The sequence below is a fragment of the Phyllostomus hastatus genome, unplaced genomic scaffold (assembly GCF_019186645.2).
Source record: "Phyllostomus hastatus isolate PE091 unplaced genomic scaffold, TTU_PhHast_1.1 phas_scaffold_93, whole genome shotgun sequence".
Taxonomy (NCBI): Eukaryota; Metazoa; Chordata; class Mammalia; order Chiroptera; family Phyllostomidae; genus Phyllostomus; species Phyllostomus hastatus.
Genome location: NW_025334042.1, coordinates 11,754,332 through 11,772,746, shown reverse-complemented (window position 1 = coordinate 11,772,746; position 18,415 = coordinate 11,754,332). Strand labels below are relative to the sequence as shown.

Below are 18,415 nucleotides of genomic sequence, written 5' to 3'. Positions count from 1 at the left end.
AAACTACTTCCACTTTACCTCTGGGGATGAGTCTAGATTATGGACCTTCTGGAATAATGAGTTGGTTCACAAGATGTCCTTTTGTGATTTCCATCATGGTTTCCAGCTCCATGTGCTTTGGAGTCACTGTGATAGGATATTGACTTGTTTTGAGCTTCCTTCATCAGCTAATGCTGGAATGACCACTATTATCATGTCAGGGTTCTCTGATACTTAAAATATTTGGGAAACACTCTTTTTCAAGGTTGCTTGGGTAACAATTACACTTTATTATATTTTTAAGAGCCTAATACAAGAAAAATTATATTTTTAAACTCTTTTGCTTGACTAATGCTAATTGCTAACCACTGTAATTTTTTAAAGGAACAGTTCATTTTGGAATATATAGAGTTAGATATGAATCTTTTCAGTGCATTCTTCAAAATTTATTTAAATATTTAAATTAGTATTTGTGAGTTTAGGTAATTTGTGATGCCTATAACCAGAGTATTTAGAGGTATGTACCATTGTTTCTTTTTATATATTGAATTTGTTTTTTCTTTTGTAGATGGTGATGCCCAATCACTTAAGGAGCATCTTATTGATGAATTGGATTACATACTATTGCCAACTGAAGGCTGGAATAAACTTGTCAGCTGGTACACATTGATGGAAGGTCAGGAACCAATAGCAAGAAAGGTACATATTTAACTGATTAAAAATGTTTTAATAATTCACATTATATTGTTAATTCAGTGACTTTTGAAGCATTGCCAATTATATTTGAGATTAAGATTATCAAAATGTTACTATACACTGTATAACAGCTAACACATATAGAGGGATTACTATTTACCGTCCACTATTATAAGCATATAAAAGTAGTCCCTCCTTATTTGCAATTTTATTTTACATGGTTTCAGTTATATACAGTCAATCATGATCCAAAAATATAAAATGGGCCCTAGCTGGTGTGGCACGGTGTATTGAGCACCGACCTGTGAACTAAATGGTTGTTGGTTCGATTCCCAGTCAGGGCACATGCCTGGGTTGTAGGCCAGGTCCCTGGTGGGGGTGTGTGAGAGGCAACCACACATTGGTGTTTCTCTCCCACTCTTTCTCTCTCCCTTCCGCTCTATCTAAAAAGAAATAAACAAAATCTTTAAAAAAAAACAATTAAATGGAAAAATTCCAGAATTAAACAATTCATAAGTTTTAAGTTGCATACCATTCTACATAGCATGTTGAAACCTCACATTATCTCACTCCATTCTGCCTGGGATGTGAATCATTCCTTTGTTCAGCATAACCATGCTGCATTTGCTTCCTACCTGTTACTCACTTAGTAGCCTTTTCAGTCATTAAATTGGTTAAGAGAGAGAGATACCATATTCACGTGTCTATTTCAGTATATTGTCTTGTGTTCTGTTTTATATCGGTTATGGTTAATCTCTTATTGTGCATAGTTTATAAATAAACTTTATCATAGGTATGTACATATGTATAGGAAAAAACATAGTATATGTAAATTCAGTACTATTAGTGGTTTCAGGCATCCATGGAGGGGTCCTGGAATGTTTCCCCCTTGGATAATAGGGGACTACTGTATACATTATTAACTAAATTAATTCTCACAGAAAACCCTATGAGGTTAGTATTATTGTCTCCATTTTATAGATGAGGAAATGAGGGAAGTAGAGAGGTTCAGGGCCTTTTAGATAGTCACATAAGTTTACAAATTAAGGCAGTCTCTTTTCTTAACCACTGTGCAACACTGCTTTTTTTTTCTTTAATATATATTGATTTTAGAGAGGGAGGAAGGGGGAGAGAGTGAACAACATTGATGTAAGAGAGAAACATTGATTGATTGCTTCTCATACGTGCTCCTACCAGGGATCAAACCAGCAACTCAGGTATACGCCCTAACCGGGAGTCTAATCCCCAGCCTTTTGGTATATGGGACAAGGTTCCAACCAACTGAACCATACTGGCCAAGGCAGCACTGCTTTTTTGATGAAACAATTAGAAAATAAGAAAGAAACTAAAACTAGAAGAAAAATATGGCAGCATAATTTAAAAAAAAAACTTGAAAATACGTACATCTTTGTCATTCTTTGTCATTCATTTTAAAGCTTTACAATTATGGTCTAGAAGATTTTAAAAAGAATGATTTTCTTTACTTTTTGGGTCTAAAAAGTCATTTATGAAAGTGAGAGTATTGCAATAGTAAAAGAATACCAAATGCTTAAAGTAGATCTGCCAGCATTACATAAGTGTTTGATAATGTATTTGGGTGAGGAGGGGGGTGAAGGGAAAAGTTGGAGGGAGAACCAGAATCTCTGAGCATAGTTATTTGGGGTTTTCCCCCTACATGGAACCAATTAAAAAGATGAATTATGTAACATATAGGTATAAACTTCTGGTAGAAGTTTATCTGGTAGACCAAACCATATTTGGATTTATTTGAAACTACTGCTACAAAATTGCTATATTAACTTTTTATTTGTATATTTTATGCTTTAGGTTAGGATCAAATGTTGTTTTCTAAGTAGAATGTGCCTTTGAGTTTATTTTCTTAATTTCACTCAGCCTTTTCTTGAACTCAGTCATTTCAAAATTAGGATTCCTCTCTATTAGGAATGCTAGTCTTATGTGTATAAAAAGGTCTATAGTTTTATCTATATTTCTGGAGAATTGAGTGTTTAAACATTTGAAGAAACTAATTAGCTGTAAAACTATCTAGAAGAACTTCATTTCTGGGGTAAAGGAAAATCTGTGTCTGAAATATCTTCTTCAAATGTTTTAAACTGTACTACTTTTAACCTGAATGATATATCTTTTTCCTAAATAGATGTAGCATACTATAGAACAAATCATTATTATTAGTGGTAAATAGACCAACCGCAACTTCATTAGCATTACATTTTTCAAATAGGTTTTGTTAGCATTTCTTGAGATCTGTGCCTGATCAGCAAAGTTAAGCAAAAAAGAAAGAGAATCATGAAAGCTTCACACAGGTAGAAAGAAAAACATCTAACAAGTCTGCTAGGAAATCATACATTTTTTTTTAAAGTAGGTGAAATTTATTCAACCTGTTAAGTAATTTTCAAACTTTAGTATACATAAAATTACCTGGAGTTTTTATTAAAATGTGTCTTCCTCCAAAATTAAATAAATAATTCTGGGAATTTCCATTTACAGTATGCCCCTCATGACTCTGATGCTAGTGGAACTAGTTAAAGAATAGACTTTCAGACTGGGTCTGAAGCCCAGCTTTGACTTTTACTAGTCTCTGATTGGAATCTAGGGTTGGTAATACCCCTAGCTGTTATGCAGAAACAAGTTAATCATCTTTCTGGGCTTCAAATCATCTCTAAAATGTTTCATTTCTAATGTCATACATTCAATTAAAAAAAAAGACAAATGAGCAGGAAATACAATGAAATTAAAATCCAAGAGAAACTGTAGACCACAGAAACAGACCCGTAAGAATCCAGATAATGGAGTTATCAGACAGAGACTTTAAAATACTATGTATATTACTTTAAAAAATATAAAAGACAGTTGAAAAGAAGTACAGAACTGTTAGGAACCAAGTGTAATTCTAAAACTGAATGATATGAAAAAATTAAGAATTAAAGACAACGTTTAGGTAAAATACTAAATTAAACAGAACCAAAGACAATTTGTAAAGTAAATGATAATATCAGTGTAAAATATACAGACTAAAGCTTAGAGAGGCTAAAGAATGGAAAATATTTAAAAAGGCAAAGGGACACGTGGAATACAGTGAATAAGTTTAACATATATATGAGTGAACTCTTAGAAGAAGAGTGAAGAATGGGGTAGTAGTCCTGGAGGTTATGATAGCTGAGAATTTTCCCAAACAAATGAAAATTACCATGCTAAAGACTCAAATTCTGTGAATCCCACTGAAATAATAAAACCACAGCCAGTAAATACAAACATAGCCATAGCCAGCAAATGTAAAAAGATATTTCTGTCAGGAAGGTGGCTGAATTGCAAGAGGTGGAGAGATTGAGCAAAAAAAAAAAAGAAAGGCAAAAAAACTCACGGACATGGACAACAGTGTGGTGATTGCTGCGGGGAGGGGGAGAGGTGGAGGAGGGGAGGGGGAGATTAAAGGTGATGGACAGGAGACTTACTTGACTTGGAATGATGAACATACAATACAGTATACAGATGACATGTTGTAGGATTGTGCACCTGAAACCTGTATAATTTTATCAACGGGTGTCACCCCAATAAATTCAATGAGGAGGAGAAGAATTTCTATAGTAGCCAGCAAAAAGATATATTGAATATTACCTTCAAAGTAAGGATATGGCAAAGAAATGATTTCTCAAGAGAGATGAAAGCAAAAAATTTTCAACACGCTGAGAAAAAATAACTGGTAACCTAGAATTCTATGACTAAAGAAAAAATCCTTTAGAAAAAGCCATTTTAAGGTAGACAAATCAGTAGAATTTGTTACCAGGAGACCTGAATTAAAGGAAATACAAAACAGTCTGCAGAATGGAAAGAAAACTACTTCATATGGAAGCTTGGAGACACAGGAAAAATGTAGACTGATGAAAGTAAATATTGTGAATAAATCTTAAGGCAGCCTGTTTAAAATAGTAATAATTTCTTACAGAGATGAAAATATATATATAAAGTTTAAGTACATAACAGTATTAGCATATAAGCTAATATAGTAGTTTCCAAGATGACCCCTAGTGATCTTCACCTCCTATCTTCCTCATATCCACATCCCTGGGTAGTTCCCTTTTAACACTGTACCAAGGTCTTGGTATCATATTGGTCTGTGTAGCCAGTAGCATGTAGCAGGATGTTATGGCATATCACTGTCAAGACTAGATTTTTAGAATGAAGGGGATAAAAAGAAACAGACTTCCAGTTATAAAAAAGTCATGGGGATGTTGTAGTGTACAGTTTGGTAACTGTAGTTAAAAATACTATATTTCATATTTGAAAGTTGTTGAGAGAGTAGATCTTCAAAGTTCTCATCACAAGGAAAAATTTTGTAACTCTGCATGGTGACGGATGTTAACTAGAATTACCGCGATGATCATTTTTCAATATATACAAATATCGAATCTATGTTGTATACTTGAAATTAACAATATTTTATGTCAGTTATATCTTATTGAAAAAGAAAAGATTGTAAAAGATACCTCAGCTTACATACTGGGTGCACACACCCTCATGCTCTGTCTCATTTCTCAATATGTATACTCAGCTTGTGGAGGGCTTTGTATGGTAAGGAAATGAGTTCACTGGGCAAGAAGGCAACAGAGGACTACCAACAATCATGAATGACCTTGGAAGTGAATCCTCCTATCTCATTCAAACTTCCAAATAATTGAAGCTCCAGCCCACACACAGCTTGACAATAATCTCACAAGAAACCTCAAGCCAGAACAACCCAGCTAAGCTGCTCCAGATTCTTGACCTGAGAAACTATGTGACATGTATGCTTTGTGAAACCACTAAGTTTGGGGATTATTTATTATGTGGCAATAGATAGGTAATACAGATTTTGATAAGTAGAAGTAGTGTGCTGCCTATATAACTTGGAATGTGATGGTAGTTTTGGAACTGGGCAGTGGATAAAAGCCATTAGAACTTACAAGAGTATTAATGAAAGCCTAAAGAGCCTTGAATAAATTGGTAATAGAATTTCAGATTTCGAGGAAGGTGCCAATGAGGACTTAAAAGAAAGTGAGGCAAGTCTTATTAAAACCTAGAAGAAAGTGGTCTCTGTTATAAGGTCGCAGAAAGTTTAGCCACATGATAATTGTAGTAAATTGAAAGGTAGAAAAATATATCTAATGAACTGAACAGTCTGTCAAAATGTTGAAAGTACTGCCTGGTTTCCTCTTTTGCTGCTATACTCAGATGTCAGAAGAGAGAGAGAAGCTAAAGAAAGGAGTGTAAATAAAAAGGAACAAAGACTTCCTAGTTTTGAAGATTTCTAGCTTCTTCAAAAGACAGACTGCTAAAACTAAGAAGTTCTCTGAGCAAAGATCAAACTCAAGTCACTTTCAGGAAAATATGGTCTAAAGTTGAAGCCTAGGTGTGATTATAAAATTCATTGTTAAGACCTCAGAAAAGTCAGCCCTGGCTGGTGTGACTCAGTGGATTGAGTGCTGGCCCACAAATGAAAGGGTCCCTGATTGGATTCCCAGTCAGGGCACATTCCCGGGCTGCAGGCCAGGTTCCCAGTAGGCATGCACGAGAGTGATGTTTCTCTCCCTCTCCCTTCCTTCCCCTCTCTCTAAAAGTAAATTAATAAAATTAAAAAAAAAAAGACACAGAAAAGTTGGTGATGGTGCCTCACAACTCTGTTCAAACAAAAGGCCTTTCCCCTTTATCTAGTGGAGTTGAGAAGATGCTAAACTTCACTAGCTAAAAGGGGAGTGCAAATGAAAACCATAGTGTGGAACTGTCTGGAGTGGCTCAGTGGATTGAGCATCAGCCTGCCAGCTGAAAGGTGGCTGGTTTGATTCCTGGGCAGGGTACATACATGCCTGGGTTCCGGGCCATGTCCCTGGTTGGGGGCATGCAAGAGGCAACCAGTTGAGGTCTCTTGATTGCCAGCCTATTGATGTGTCAGAGATATCACCTCTGACATATTGCTGTTTCTCTCCCTCTCTTTCCCCCTTCCTTCCCCCTCTATAGAAGTAAGTAAATAAAATTTTTTTAAAAGGTGTAATACCATCTCACACCTGTTAGAATGGCTATTATCAATAAGACAAGAAATAACAAGGGTTAAGGAGAATATAGAGAAAAAGGGACCCTCACACACTGCTGGCGGGATTGTAAACCAATATAGCCACTATGGAAACAGTATGAAGACTCCTCAAAATATTAAGAATAGAGGTACCAGATAACCCAGCAGTTCCGTTTCTGGATATCTACCTGAAATATTTAAAAACATACTCGTAAAGATATACGTACCCCTCTCTGTTCATTGCAGCATTATTCACAGTAGCCAAGACATGGAAACAACCTAACTCCTTTGATGGATAACTAGATAAAGAAGTTGTGGTACAGATATTCGATGAAATACTACTCAGCCATACAAAAGGATGAAATACTGCCATTTGTGACAACATGAATGGATCTTGGGAGTATCATGTTTAGCAGAATAAGTCAGACAGAAAAGAACAAGACACATATGATTTCACTCATATGTGGGATATAAAACTGAGCAAGAGACAACACCTCACCTGAGTTCTCCTGGTTAAGGCCTGCTCTGGTCACCTTTGAGCATGTCATTGGACGGGACAACTGTGGCTCACAAAGGTTGAGTGATTTGTCATGGTGCACACAGCTATCCTGCATCAATACTTAGATATACATCTGGACATAAACCAACCTTCAAATAAACTTCTGATTACTCTCAGAAGGACTCAGGTATCCAGGCCATCTGACACCCCTCTGGCATCTATTATCCAGACCACTGGACATGACCAGACCTCCCGATATCTGACTTGATAATCATCCTGGACCAACCCTAGAGCTAAGAATGCAAGAATGATAATTTCTTTAGAATGTACTTTTTACTATAAGAACTCTTAACTTTCTTCTTCAGAACACTTCTGGGTTTTTGTCTAGCCGTTTTCTCAGTTTGTAAGACTCTTGAATAAATCTTTATCTCACTTATTTTTTTTTTACAAAGGAAAGCAACAAATGAACAAAACAAACTTATGGGCACATACAACAATATGAAGGTTCCCAGAGGGGAGGTGGGGTGGGGGAGAAGTAAGGGAAGAAGGGGGTGAACTATATGATGATGGAGACTAAACTGTGGATGGTGAGCACACAATGCAGTATACAGATTAGGTATTACAGAATTGTACACTTGAAACTTACATAGTATTATTAGCCAGTGTCACCCCAATAAATTTAATTTTTAAAAATTGCTAATAATGAAGGTACTTAGTATTGGTAAATATATATAAATACCTAATTTTAAGTCTGTTTTAATCTACAGTTTCCTTCCCACCTCTTCTCCCATCTTGCATTTTATTTATGTAATAACTAGGCTGCATGATTGATAGAAGAAAAAAAACAGAATTTTAGAGTATATTTCATCCTTCTGTCAACATTCGGGCTTCTAAGAACAATAAGGCTTGTAAGAAGCTTAAAGACTTTGTGCTCTTCAGCATAAACTCCAGGTAGAGAGGACTTCTGTGTGTGTGACTTTTGTCTAATGGAATGAACTCCAATGAGAGCCACTGGAAACCTACAGTGTTTTCAAGAACAACTTCCGTCTTCAACTGCAGAGACTATGTAAAATGAAAGAGGCTTTTGACCTCCCAGACTTCTACAAACAGAAATCAGACAAAGAATTTACTCAACTGCAAATATGTATTAGTTTTTTATGAAAAAGACATGACCCAGAAAGCAGAACCTAGTGTTATGAAGTGAGTCCTATTGAAGGATCTTTTCAGTATTTGCCCAGGTGGATTTCAGAATTGCTATAGGCCATTGGCTCCTTTGTGCTTCCTCTTTTCCCCCATTTGTACGGGAATATATAAAAGATTATCTTCTGTATGCCCCATCATTTTATTCAAGGTATGTGTGGGACAGAAAACTTATAGCTTAGTCCACATGCCTGTAGATTAAGGGGAACTGTACTCCAGATGCTTAAGGAACTACCTCCAAAGATCTTTATCTACACCTGCATTAGATATAGATAACAAGTTTCTGAACTCCGATTTGGTGTTATAATGGGATGAGGGTAGACTGTGATAGCCAGCTGCAAAGAGACTCTCCAGTGATCACCACCACATGGTATTCACGCTGTATGGTAACCTCCCACATTGGACCCCGGTTGGTCTGTGTGACTAGTAAAATATGGCAGAAGTGATAGTATGTCAATTCTGAGATTAGTTTATACCGGTAGTTCTAACTTCAGGAATGCTCTTTTACTGCCTCTTGGGTCAGTCACTCTGAGTGAAACAAGCCATGGAGGCAGCCTATAGATCCACATGATGAGAAAGTGAAGTCTCTGACAACAGCTGGAGAGGAACTGAGGCCTGCCAGCAACCACATGAGTGAGCTTGGAAACTGGTGTGAACAATGTGGTTAATTCTCATGACCCAGTGATTGCATAGCACTTAGTGCAGAAGACAAATTTCTTTATTCTAAAATTATCTAATATTTTCAACTGAAAAAGAATAACAATACAACGTAAAAGGGTGATTAAAGCCATTCTTAGAAGGAACTTTATATAGCTTAAATGCATATATTAGAAAAGAAGAAAGTCTGAAAATCAAGAAGTAAAGAAAAGGAAATTAAACCTAGTCAAGAAAGAACAATGTATAGTAGACACTAATGAAATTGAAAAAAAATACTCTAAGTTAACAAAGTTTACTCATGATTAGAACAGTGAAATGAGACCAATAAAATAAAGATGACTTCTATCAAGCCTGATCAAAAATACAAAGAGAATAGATACAGATGACCTATATTAGTAACGAAAAGGGCACATCATAGCAGAGCCTAAAGATTTTTTAAAAGATCATGTTTTGAACAACTTTATGCAATAATTTGAAATTTTAGCTGAAGTGGACAAATTCCTACAAAAATACAACTTAATGTTGAAACAGTGAGAAATACAAAACTGAATGGCACTTAGTGATTAAAGAAATAAAATTGTTAAATGAAAATCTTCCCACAAAGAAAAATGCAGGTCCAAAAGGTTTCATTAGTATATTCTACCAAATATTTCAGGAAGAAGCATACCGATCCTATTCTCTTTCAGAAAATAGAAAGCTTCCAAACTTATTTTGTGGCTAGCATAAATATGACACAAAACCTTGAAGGGCATTACAATAAAAATTACAGGCTAGTGTTACTCATGAACATAGATGCTTAATTTCAAAACACAATTTAGCAAGCCAAATCAAACAATAAGTAAAAAGGGCAATAAATGGCTAAACTGCATTTTTTTCAGATTTTATTTATTTATTTATTTATTTATTTATTTATTTATTTATTTATGAGAGAGGGGAAGGGAAGGAGAGAAACATCAATGTGTGAGACAAACATTAATTGGTTGTCTCCTGCATGCTACCCAATAAGGGATGGCCCCACAGCCCAGGCATGTGCCGGACCAGGAGTCCAACCTTGAACCTTTCATTTTTCAGGAGAATGTCCAACCCACTGAGCCACACTGGTCACAGCTCAAATGCAATTTTGAAAATTACTTATAATTTTGGTAGCAGCTGAAGAAGAAAAATAACGTCAATAGATACAGAAAAACATTTGGTAAAATTCGGTATTCATGTATGATTTTTTTAAACTCTTACAAATGAAAGACTAGGAGTAGAAACTATGCAGATACACTTATTGATAAAAATACTCAAAGCTCGCCCTCTCAGATCAGGCACAAGACAAGGATAACTGTATTAGAAGTTTTAGCCAGTATGATAATGCATGGAAAAGAACTAAAATAAATAAAGGTTGAAAAAGAAGAAATAAAATTGTATTGGTCTAGGAGACATAATTTTATGTGTTGAAATTTTTTTAAAAATTGTACTGATACACAATTAGAATTAAGTTTAGCAGGTAGGTGGATATAACCAGCAAATAAAGTTGAATTTTGAAGTTATGTTTATAGCAGATCAAAACACTTAGGAATAAACCAACAAAAACAGCTTTTCTACACTGAAATTTACAAAATGTTACTGAGCAGAATTTAAAAAGACCTAATGAATTAATGGCCAGAAGAGTCACCAGACTTTTTTCTGTAAGGGCACAAATGGTAAATATTTTCAGCTTTGTGGGCCAAAATAGTCTCTGTGGAAACTACTCATCTCTACTGTTTGGGGTGCAAAAGCAGCCATAGACCATACATAAATGAATGGGTGTGGCTGTGTTCCAGTAAAATGTTATTTTAAAAAAATAGATGGGTGAAGTGTTGCAGGTTCGAATCCCAGTCAGGGCACATTCCTGGGTTTCAGGCTAGGTCCCCAATGGGGCCACATGAGAGGCAACCACACATTGATGTTTCTCTCCCTCTTTTTCTCCCTCCCTTCCCCTCTCTAAAAATAAATAAATAAATTAATTAATTAATTAATTAGTAAAAGAAGAGTCAAAACTAGATTTATAAAAAAATAGATGATGAGTCAGATTTAGTTTGTGGGTCATAGTTTGCCCACCTTGATCTATGCACTGATTAATTTATGCCTACCACCATCACAAAAAAGCGGTAACTAGATAACATTCGCATCATCTTTAGAATATATTTCACCATTGATTAAGTAGCCTTAATAAAAATTGCAAGAATATAGAGATGGATGGTCAACTGTTCAGTTCTCTATTTAAGTGGCTTTATTTGTTATTTGTAATGTGTAGGTTTTATTTTGATCCTGGTTGAAACACTATATTAAAATGAGACAGGAGAGACAATTTGAGCATTGACTATATATTTGATATTATGAGATTCAATTGAATTATTTTAGTTGTGATAATGCTATTATGATTATGTTTCAGTCCTTGTTTTTGAAAAATGAAACACATCCTGTAACATTTGTGGATAGAAAATAATATGTAGGATTTGTTATGTATTAAAAACTATTATTTCATCTTTGTGTTATACTTCTGTGTTTTTCTGTCTTTACCACTAGGTGCTCTCACTCTGACTCCAGAGCCTAGGTCTAATGCACCTGTTATGCCTAGCACTAAGTATAGATGCTTCGTAAGTGCTGCAAAAATGAATGTAGCTAATTCCTCAAAGATAGTAAATGTGTCCATTAAGCCTAGTGTTATTAAATTGTTGTAGAGTAACAGATTTCTTTAGAAAATCCTTTCTATTTCCAAAAGAGAAGAAATAGGCACTTGGAGTTTAGTCCTTGAATTAATGAAAATATTTTTATATAACCATAAGCCTTATGTTTTAGACAGGGAGCTACTTCATCTTGTGCTTGTTCTGTGTTTATAGGAATATAACATATTTCACTTACCAAAAAAATTTTAACTGTCACCTCTAATTCTGAAGCATAACTATTTGAATATTCACCTTCAGTCTTGAATTTCAAGTGTATTATTTTAATGGTTATAATAATAGGCAAATATAACTTTATTTTCTATTTGTGTAAGTCTGTTTCTTTCTGTTAGTCTTCATAGCCATTTTTTAAATGATTATTTTCGGTACAAACATTTTTAATGAACATAGGAGACTTGATGTAAACAAGTAAGGGAGGTGTTATATATAAACAAATTAATAAAACTATAACACTAATACATAAATATGATGATTATTTTCTGTGCTATGGTGCCATTGTATTCAAGCTTCAGTCATTCATATAGTATGGTCATTTCAAATGGAAATAGTTGGAGGACAAAGATATTTTCTTTAAAAGAACAGCTTTTTAATACACTATTTTTAGAAGTAGTAATATAATAAATATGTTAGTATTCTAAGTAGTGATAGTGAATGTTTTAATAATGTAAGATATTGCTAGAGAGAAGGAAAAAATGGAAAAATTCTGAATCCCAGTGAAGTGTAGATTTTGAAATCCTGATGGTTTTTTTTCCCACTGTTTACAATGACTTTCTGACAGTTAAATCATCAGGTATTTTTCAGGAAAATACCCACTAGTGTTATGAAAATTGTCTTAAAAATATTTTGTATACCTCAATATAAATTATTATGTGGGATTTTCCATATTTTTGTTATTTTATCCTGTTTCTTTATTTCATTACCTGACCTGTTGTTGTTCATTTCATTTTTCCCATAAAAATGAGGCCTGTAGTTTTTAGCAACTATTAGTAGCTATCTTAGTATAATATTATTTTAGGATTGCTACTCAGATACTGAGTCTTAGAGGAGAAATTTTTAATCAATGCTAATATTTGATTCCTAGTTTTTCTACTTAAATATAGCTACAAGCAATATCTTTTGCTACATTCTTAACTTCAAAATAAATGAGCATAAGAGATAAAACATTACATTAGTTAAGAGAAGTGATTTACATATTGGTTTGTGAAATGAATTAACTTAATAGAAGGAGAGGTGCAGGCTGTTAACCTGTTTTAGAAGTGAAATAGAATATATATGACAAAGTATCATAAAAATTGTGTTGCCTTGGACATTAAGTGCTAAATAAACTAAATTTGAATTTTTTTAGCTTAAACAATTTTCCTACAAGTAAAAGAGAAATTTATAAGTTGCTTACTAAATTGATGCTAAGCTTGTGAGTACAAGAGTCATTTGGAGCCTCCCTTTTGCCATATTTGTCTAATGTATCACATATCAGGCTGATGACTATTTTCAGCAACAGTATTCATGACTGAAACCCTACAGTTAACCTTTAGAAGATCAAAAGGAAATATACTTACTAAAAAGGTGACCCTGATATATGCATATTTTCTGTCTGTATTTCTGCTTTATTGCTTGCATGCTTAGCTTTTTTTTTTTTTCATTTGTTGCATAGAACTACTAAGTATACATTTAAAGGTCGAACAAAGTCATCTTAGGATGAAAAACTAACATCAGTTCAGGGCACAGATGAATATTTTGGCAGCAGTAATTTGGAGTTATTTTAAAATATTTTAATGTAAAGAGTGATACAACTATTGCTAACTTAAATCGTATAAAACTCAATTTTACAAGGTTTTTTTTGCTTAAAATCAAGTATGAAAAGCTCTAAGTTATGTTTCTATCTTTAATCAGAGCTATATATATATATTTTTTGAGTAGACTTCTTCATCATAAATACTGAATGTATTCGTTATGTACCTAAGTATCTTCATAGTCAGTTGAATACCTTTCTAAACTATTAGTGTGTAATATGATTATTCATATTCTGTTAAATTTCCCAAAAGTGTTTCTTGCTTTTTCAAATAGTGTATTTTATCTTATATTGATATATTTTACTAGTTACTATTTTTTGTTGGAGATCTGTGTTTTTCTCCTATAGCCTCTTTAGAGAAATGTATTCTATTAGAGACAATGAAATTGTAGTGCACTGTAGCTGACACTGTTTTGTTTTATTTTTTAGGTGGTCGAACAGGGTATGTTTGTCAAGCACTGCAAAGTAGAAGTATATCTCACAGAATTGAAGCTCTGTGAAAATGGAAACATGAACAATGTTGTAACCCGAAGATTTAGCAAAGCTGACACAATAGGTAAAGCAAGATCCTCTCTGTTAAATCATTACTATTAGAAATTTAATTATAATTCTCTTTATTATATGCTACCAGGATGGTGATGATTTTAAGGGTCTATACATAACATTATAGATTTCCAAGCCTGATGCAATATATGTTAGCTTACAGTTGAATTATTTATAGTTTCTAAATCTAGTTTACATTATTCGATGAATTTAACATTTGTGCCATTTTACTTTTTTAAAAAAATCAAATAATTTTAGTTTAGCATTGGAAATGTACATTTTGCTTGTAACAGGATTATACGTTAAAGTAGAACTTTTTTAAAAAAAACATGAGGTTTCTGTTGTTCATATATATTTTTTAAGATTCTATTTATTTTTAGAGAGGGAAGGGAGGAAGGGCGGGGGGGAGAGAGAGAGAGAGAGAAACAGAAACAGAAACAGAAACAGAAACAGAAACAGAAACAGAAACACAGAGAGAAACAGAGAAACATCAATGTGCGGTTGCTGGGGGCTGTAGCCTGCAACCCAGGCATGTGCCCTGACTGGGAATCAAACCTGCGATACTTTGGTTCGCAGCTCGAGCTCAATCCACTGAGCTACGCCAGCCAGGCTTAAAGTAGAACTTTTATAGGGAGTACATTGGGGAATTATACTCTCAAATATAAGTGTACCTAATTCCCTTTATATATTTATGTGTCTACATATCTATATATATTCATATGTCTACATATATAAATGGAAGTATACATAAATTTTTTCATTCTATTTAAAAGTTACGTTTTAATTTCAGATCAAGAATATATTGAATAAAATGATTTCTAAATAAATGATTAGTAATTTAATAACAAAATTGTACTACTTTTTGATAAAAACATCCTAAAATAAAAATTATAAGAGGTAGTTACTGGAAAACAAGATGATGGTAATAATTTCATCTTGTTGGAAAATGTAAATGGACAGTGGTGATAACACTTAACACAGCATACCTAAGTGAGGAAGAGAGGCTAGCACATTTATGAATTATAGCACTGTATAGTTTTCCTTGTTAGAACCAGTCATTAAGTACACTTTGATTAAAAGTAAATAAATATATTTAAGAATTGCATAAGTCATTTAAATTATTTTTTACCACTTACCTATTTCACAGCAGGAAAATACTTTTAACCTATATTGTTCATAAAAGTAATATCATCCTTCAATACTCAGTGCTTGGTTAATCCTAATGTTTTTACCAAATAAAATATTATGTATGAATTTTTTATTTTCACCCTCTTTGTTTTAGCTTGGACATTTATAAGTTTGAGATGTAATTTCAATAACTCAGTCATCTTTTTTAAATGAATGCTTAAAATATCAGGAATTCCATATATAACTATCATATTATTATGAAAAAAATAAGTTTTCAACTTCTAGATTTGTGGAACATATTTAGGAAAAGAAAACATTTCCACATACTAAATACTGAAAGTTTTCAACATAACACAGTAGTACCCCCTTATCAATGGGCCGTATGTTCCAAGTACCTCAGTGGAAGCCTGAAACAAGGGATAATACTGAACCCTATATGTCCTTGTACTATGTTTCCTTCTGACATTGGGTAATAAGATTTTATAGGTTTCTGTACTTACCTACCTATGATAAAGTTTAACTTATAAATTAGGCACAGTAAGAGATTATTAATAATAGTAATAACTGATAGAATAGTTGTGACAATATGCTGTAATAAAAGTTGTGTGAATGTGGTCTTTCTCAAAGTGTTTAATAGTATTATATTCACCTTTTCACTTAAAGGAAGCACTTTATGGGCTCTCTTTAGCATTCCAAATTTCCAGCATCACTACTCCTGTACTTTGGGACCATTATTAAGTAAAATAAGGGTCATTTGAACACAAGCACTGCAGCACCATAGCAGTCGATCTGATAACTAAGACCACTGAGGAGTGACTGGACGTCAGGTAACATATCCTGGTAGGATGTGCCAGACAAGGAATGATTCATGTTTTAGGCAGGACAGAGCAGACAGCACGAGATTTCGTCATGCTACACAGAACTTGTGCAATCTAAAATTTAAGAATTGCATGTTTTTGGAATTCTCCATTTAGTATTTTGAGACTGCAGAAAGCAAAATTGTAGATAAGAGGGGGACTACTGTATATAAAATTACATTAAACATGATATGAAAATGTGCACAATAAGAATCTAAGTCTACCAAGGAGGATAGTCTATTAAAATTAATTCCGAGACTAATCTCTGAAATGTTCAGCCAATTGGAATATAAATGAGAAGCTACCTCTTAAAATACTTGATAGACATAATGTTTTTTAGTTATCTTTGAAATTTAATATTTTCTTCTACTACCTCATTTCTATAGGAAAATTATATATAAAATGAGGTCATCAGAATCTTAGTTTAGAACATTAGTTTACTGAATAATATTTTAAAACTTACATGAAAATTAACAGTTAGTTTGATTTCTAAATTCAGAACAAGCATCATGGAGTTCTCACATTAAGTTCTAAGTAAGAATTTATTAAGGAAATACACAATTTGTAAAGAATTTCTGCTTCAAAAAGTTTATGATTTGGCCCTACCCAATGTGGCTTGGTTGGATGGTGTCCTGCAAACTGAAAGGTCATGGATTTAATCCCCAGTCAGGGTACATGCCTAGGTTGTGAGTTTGGTCTTGATAGGGGTGTGTAGAAAAGGCAGCCAGTCAGTGTTTCTCTCTCACATGGATGTTTCTCTCCCTGTCTTTTCCCTTTCTTTCCCCTCTGTCTATAATCAAAAAGCATAATCCTTGGGTGTGGATAAATATATAAATAAAAAGGTTTATTTTTATAGATTTAACCCAGTGTAGTTTATATTTACTAATACTTTTCAATACTACATGTATTGAATATATGCCTTAAAATTGTATATGAGCTAAATTTTTGTAGGTAAAATATTTTTTTATTAGCACAATGGTTCCAAACTGCATTATTAATAGTCATTAAACTGTGAAGTAAAGAGAATGGAATAGAAAATACTACAATAGAATAATCAATATGTGTATGTGAATACTAGGTCACAATTTCTTCCTGGAGGTCTTAGTTTTAAAAGTTTGAAAATCTAGATTAGAGCAACTTTGCTTTCTGTGTAAAAAGTTTTACAAAAATTATTAAAGTTAACCAAGTCAGGAATTTTAGAGATTTTATGGTTTTAGTTATACTACTTAGTAGTTATTGAATACTTACTACATATTAGGAACTTTAGAGGAATTTTTAATTTAAACTTCAATGCTGTATTGTCATCTTTTAGGTGGTAAAGCTGAGGCTTCCAAAGGTTATGTAACATACCTATGTTCACCCTGGTTCCAAGTGATAGAGCCAGTATTTTAATTCCATAATGAGGGATTTTATATCAGAACCTTGTGTCTTAATTGCTGCTGTACACCATTTATGCAAGTGGTAATTTGGCTGATTTTGTTTTTCTGAAGTAAGTTTTGAAACAATAAAGAATTTGGATAGTAAGAAAGAAAACATGGAATGTATTATTTCCTTTCTAGTCTTTTTAAAAATTGTGATTAAAAATGATCAAAACAGCTATGTACATAAAATATAGCTATATAAATATATAAATAGAATTAAGAAATATAAATACCTGTTTTTTGTTTTTACCAAATTAATAAGTGTTCCTTTTTCAGCTAGTACTACCTATGTTGATTTATAATTAAAATGATAGTAGCCATAAGCAGAAACTAATTAATTTACTACACTCAGAACCAATATACTTTGCCTTTGAATATTTTTCTTCCTAAATTAATATTTTTGTGTATTGAATGTTCTAATAAGAAAGATAAATTTTGGCTTTATTTTTTCTTTAAGGATAACACTAAAAAATAATTTTTGTTATAAAACTTCTTGAAAAATGCTTTATGTTTACAAGATTTATTAATAGAATTACCTAACTTTAACATCAAATGTTTTTACTAGAAATATTTGTCACAGTTTTCTCTTATCTGTGTTAATATTTTTCTGCCTCTGTATGCTTTTTATTAACTGCCTAATGGAATCAGATTAATATATGGGGAAAATATACACATGCTCTCAATGCCTTGATATTCTTTTTTATTGAATTTATTGGGTGACATTGGGTAATAAGATTTTATAGGTTTCAAGTGTGCGTTCTTTGATACATGATCTGTATGTCTCATTGTGTGCCTACCACCCAAAGTCAAATCATCTTCCATTGCCATATATTTGGCCCCCTTTTTCTTTGCTACTCCTCCAACCCTGAACCCT

General features: G+C 33.3%; 1 protein-coding gene across 2 annotated transcripts in view; it reads left to right on the top strand.

Moving 5' to 3' along the window:
- USP15 (ubiquitin specific peptidase 15) overlaps positions 1-18,415 on the top strand; it is a 110,571-nt gene that overhangs the window by 26,831 nt on the left and 65,325 nt on the right. For both annotated transcript variants that reach the window (XM_045829432.1, XM_045829431.1), the window contains exons 3-4: positions 548-678; positions 14,022-14,148. In XM_045829432.1, coding sequence (XP_045685388.1) covers positions 548-678; positions 14,022-14,148 — 258 coding nt within the window. The remainder of the gene's footprint in view (positions 1-547; positions 679-14,021; positions 14,149-18,415) is intronic.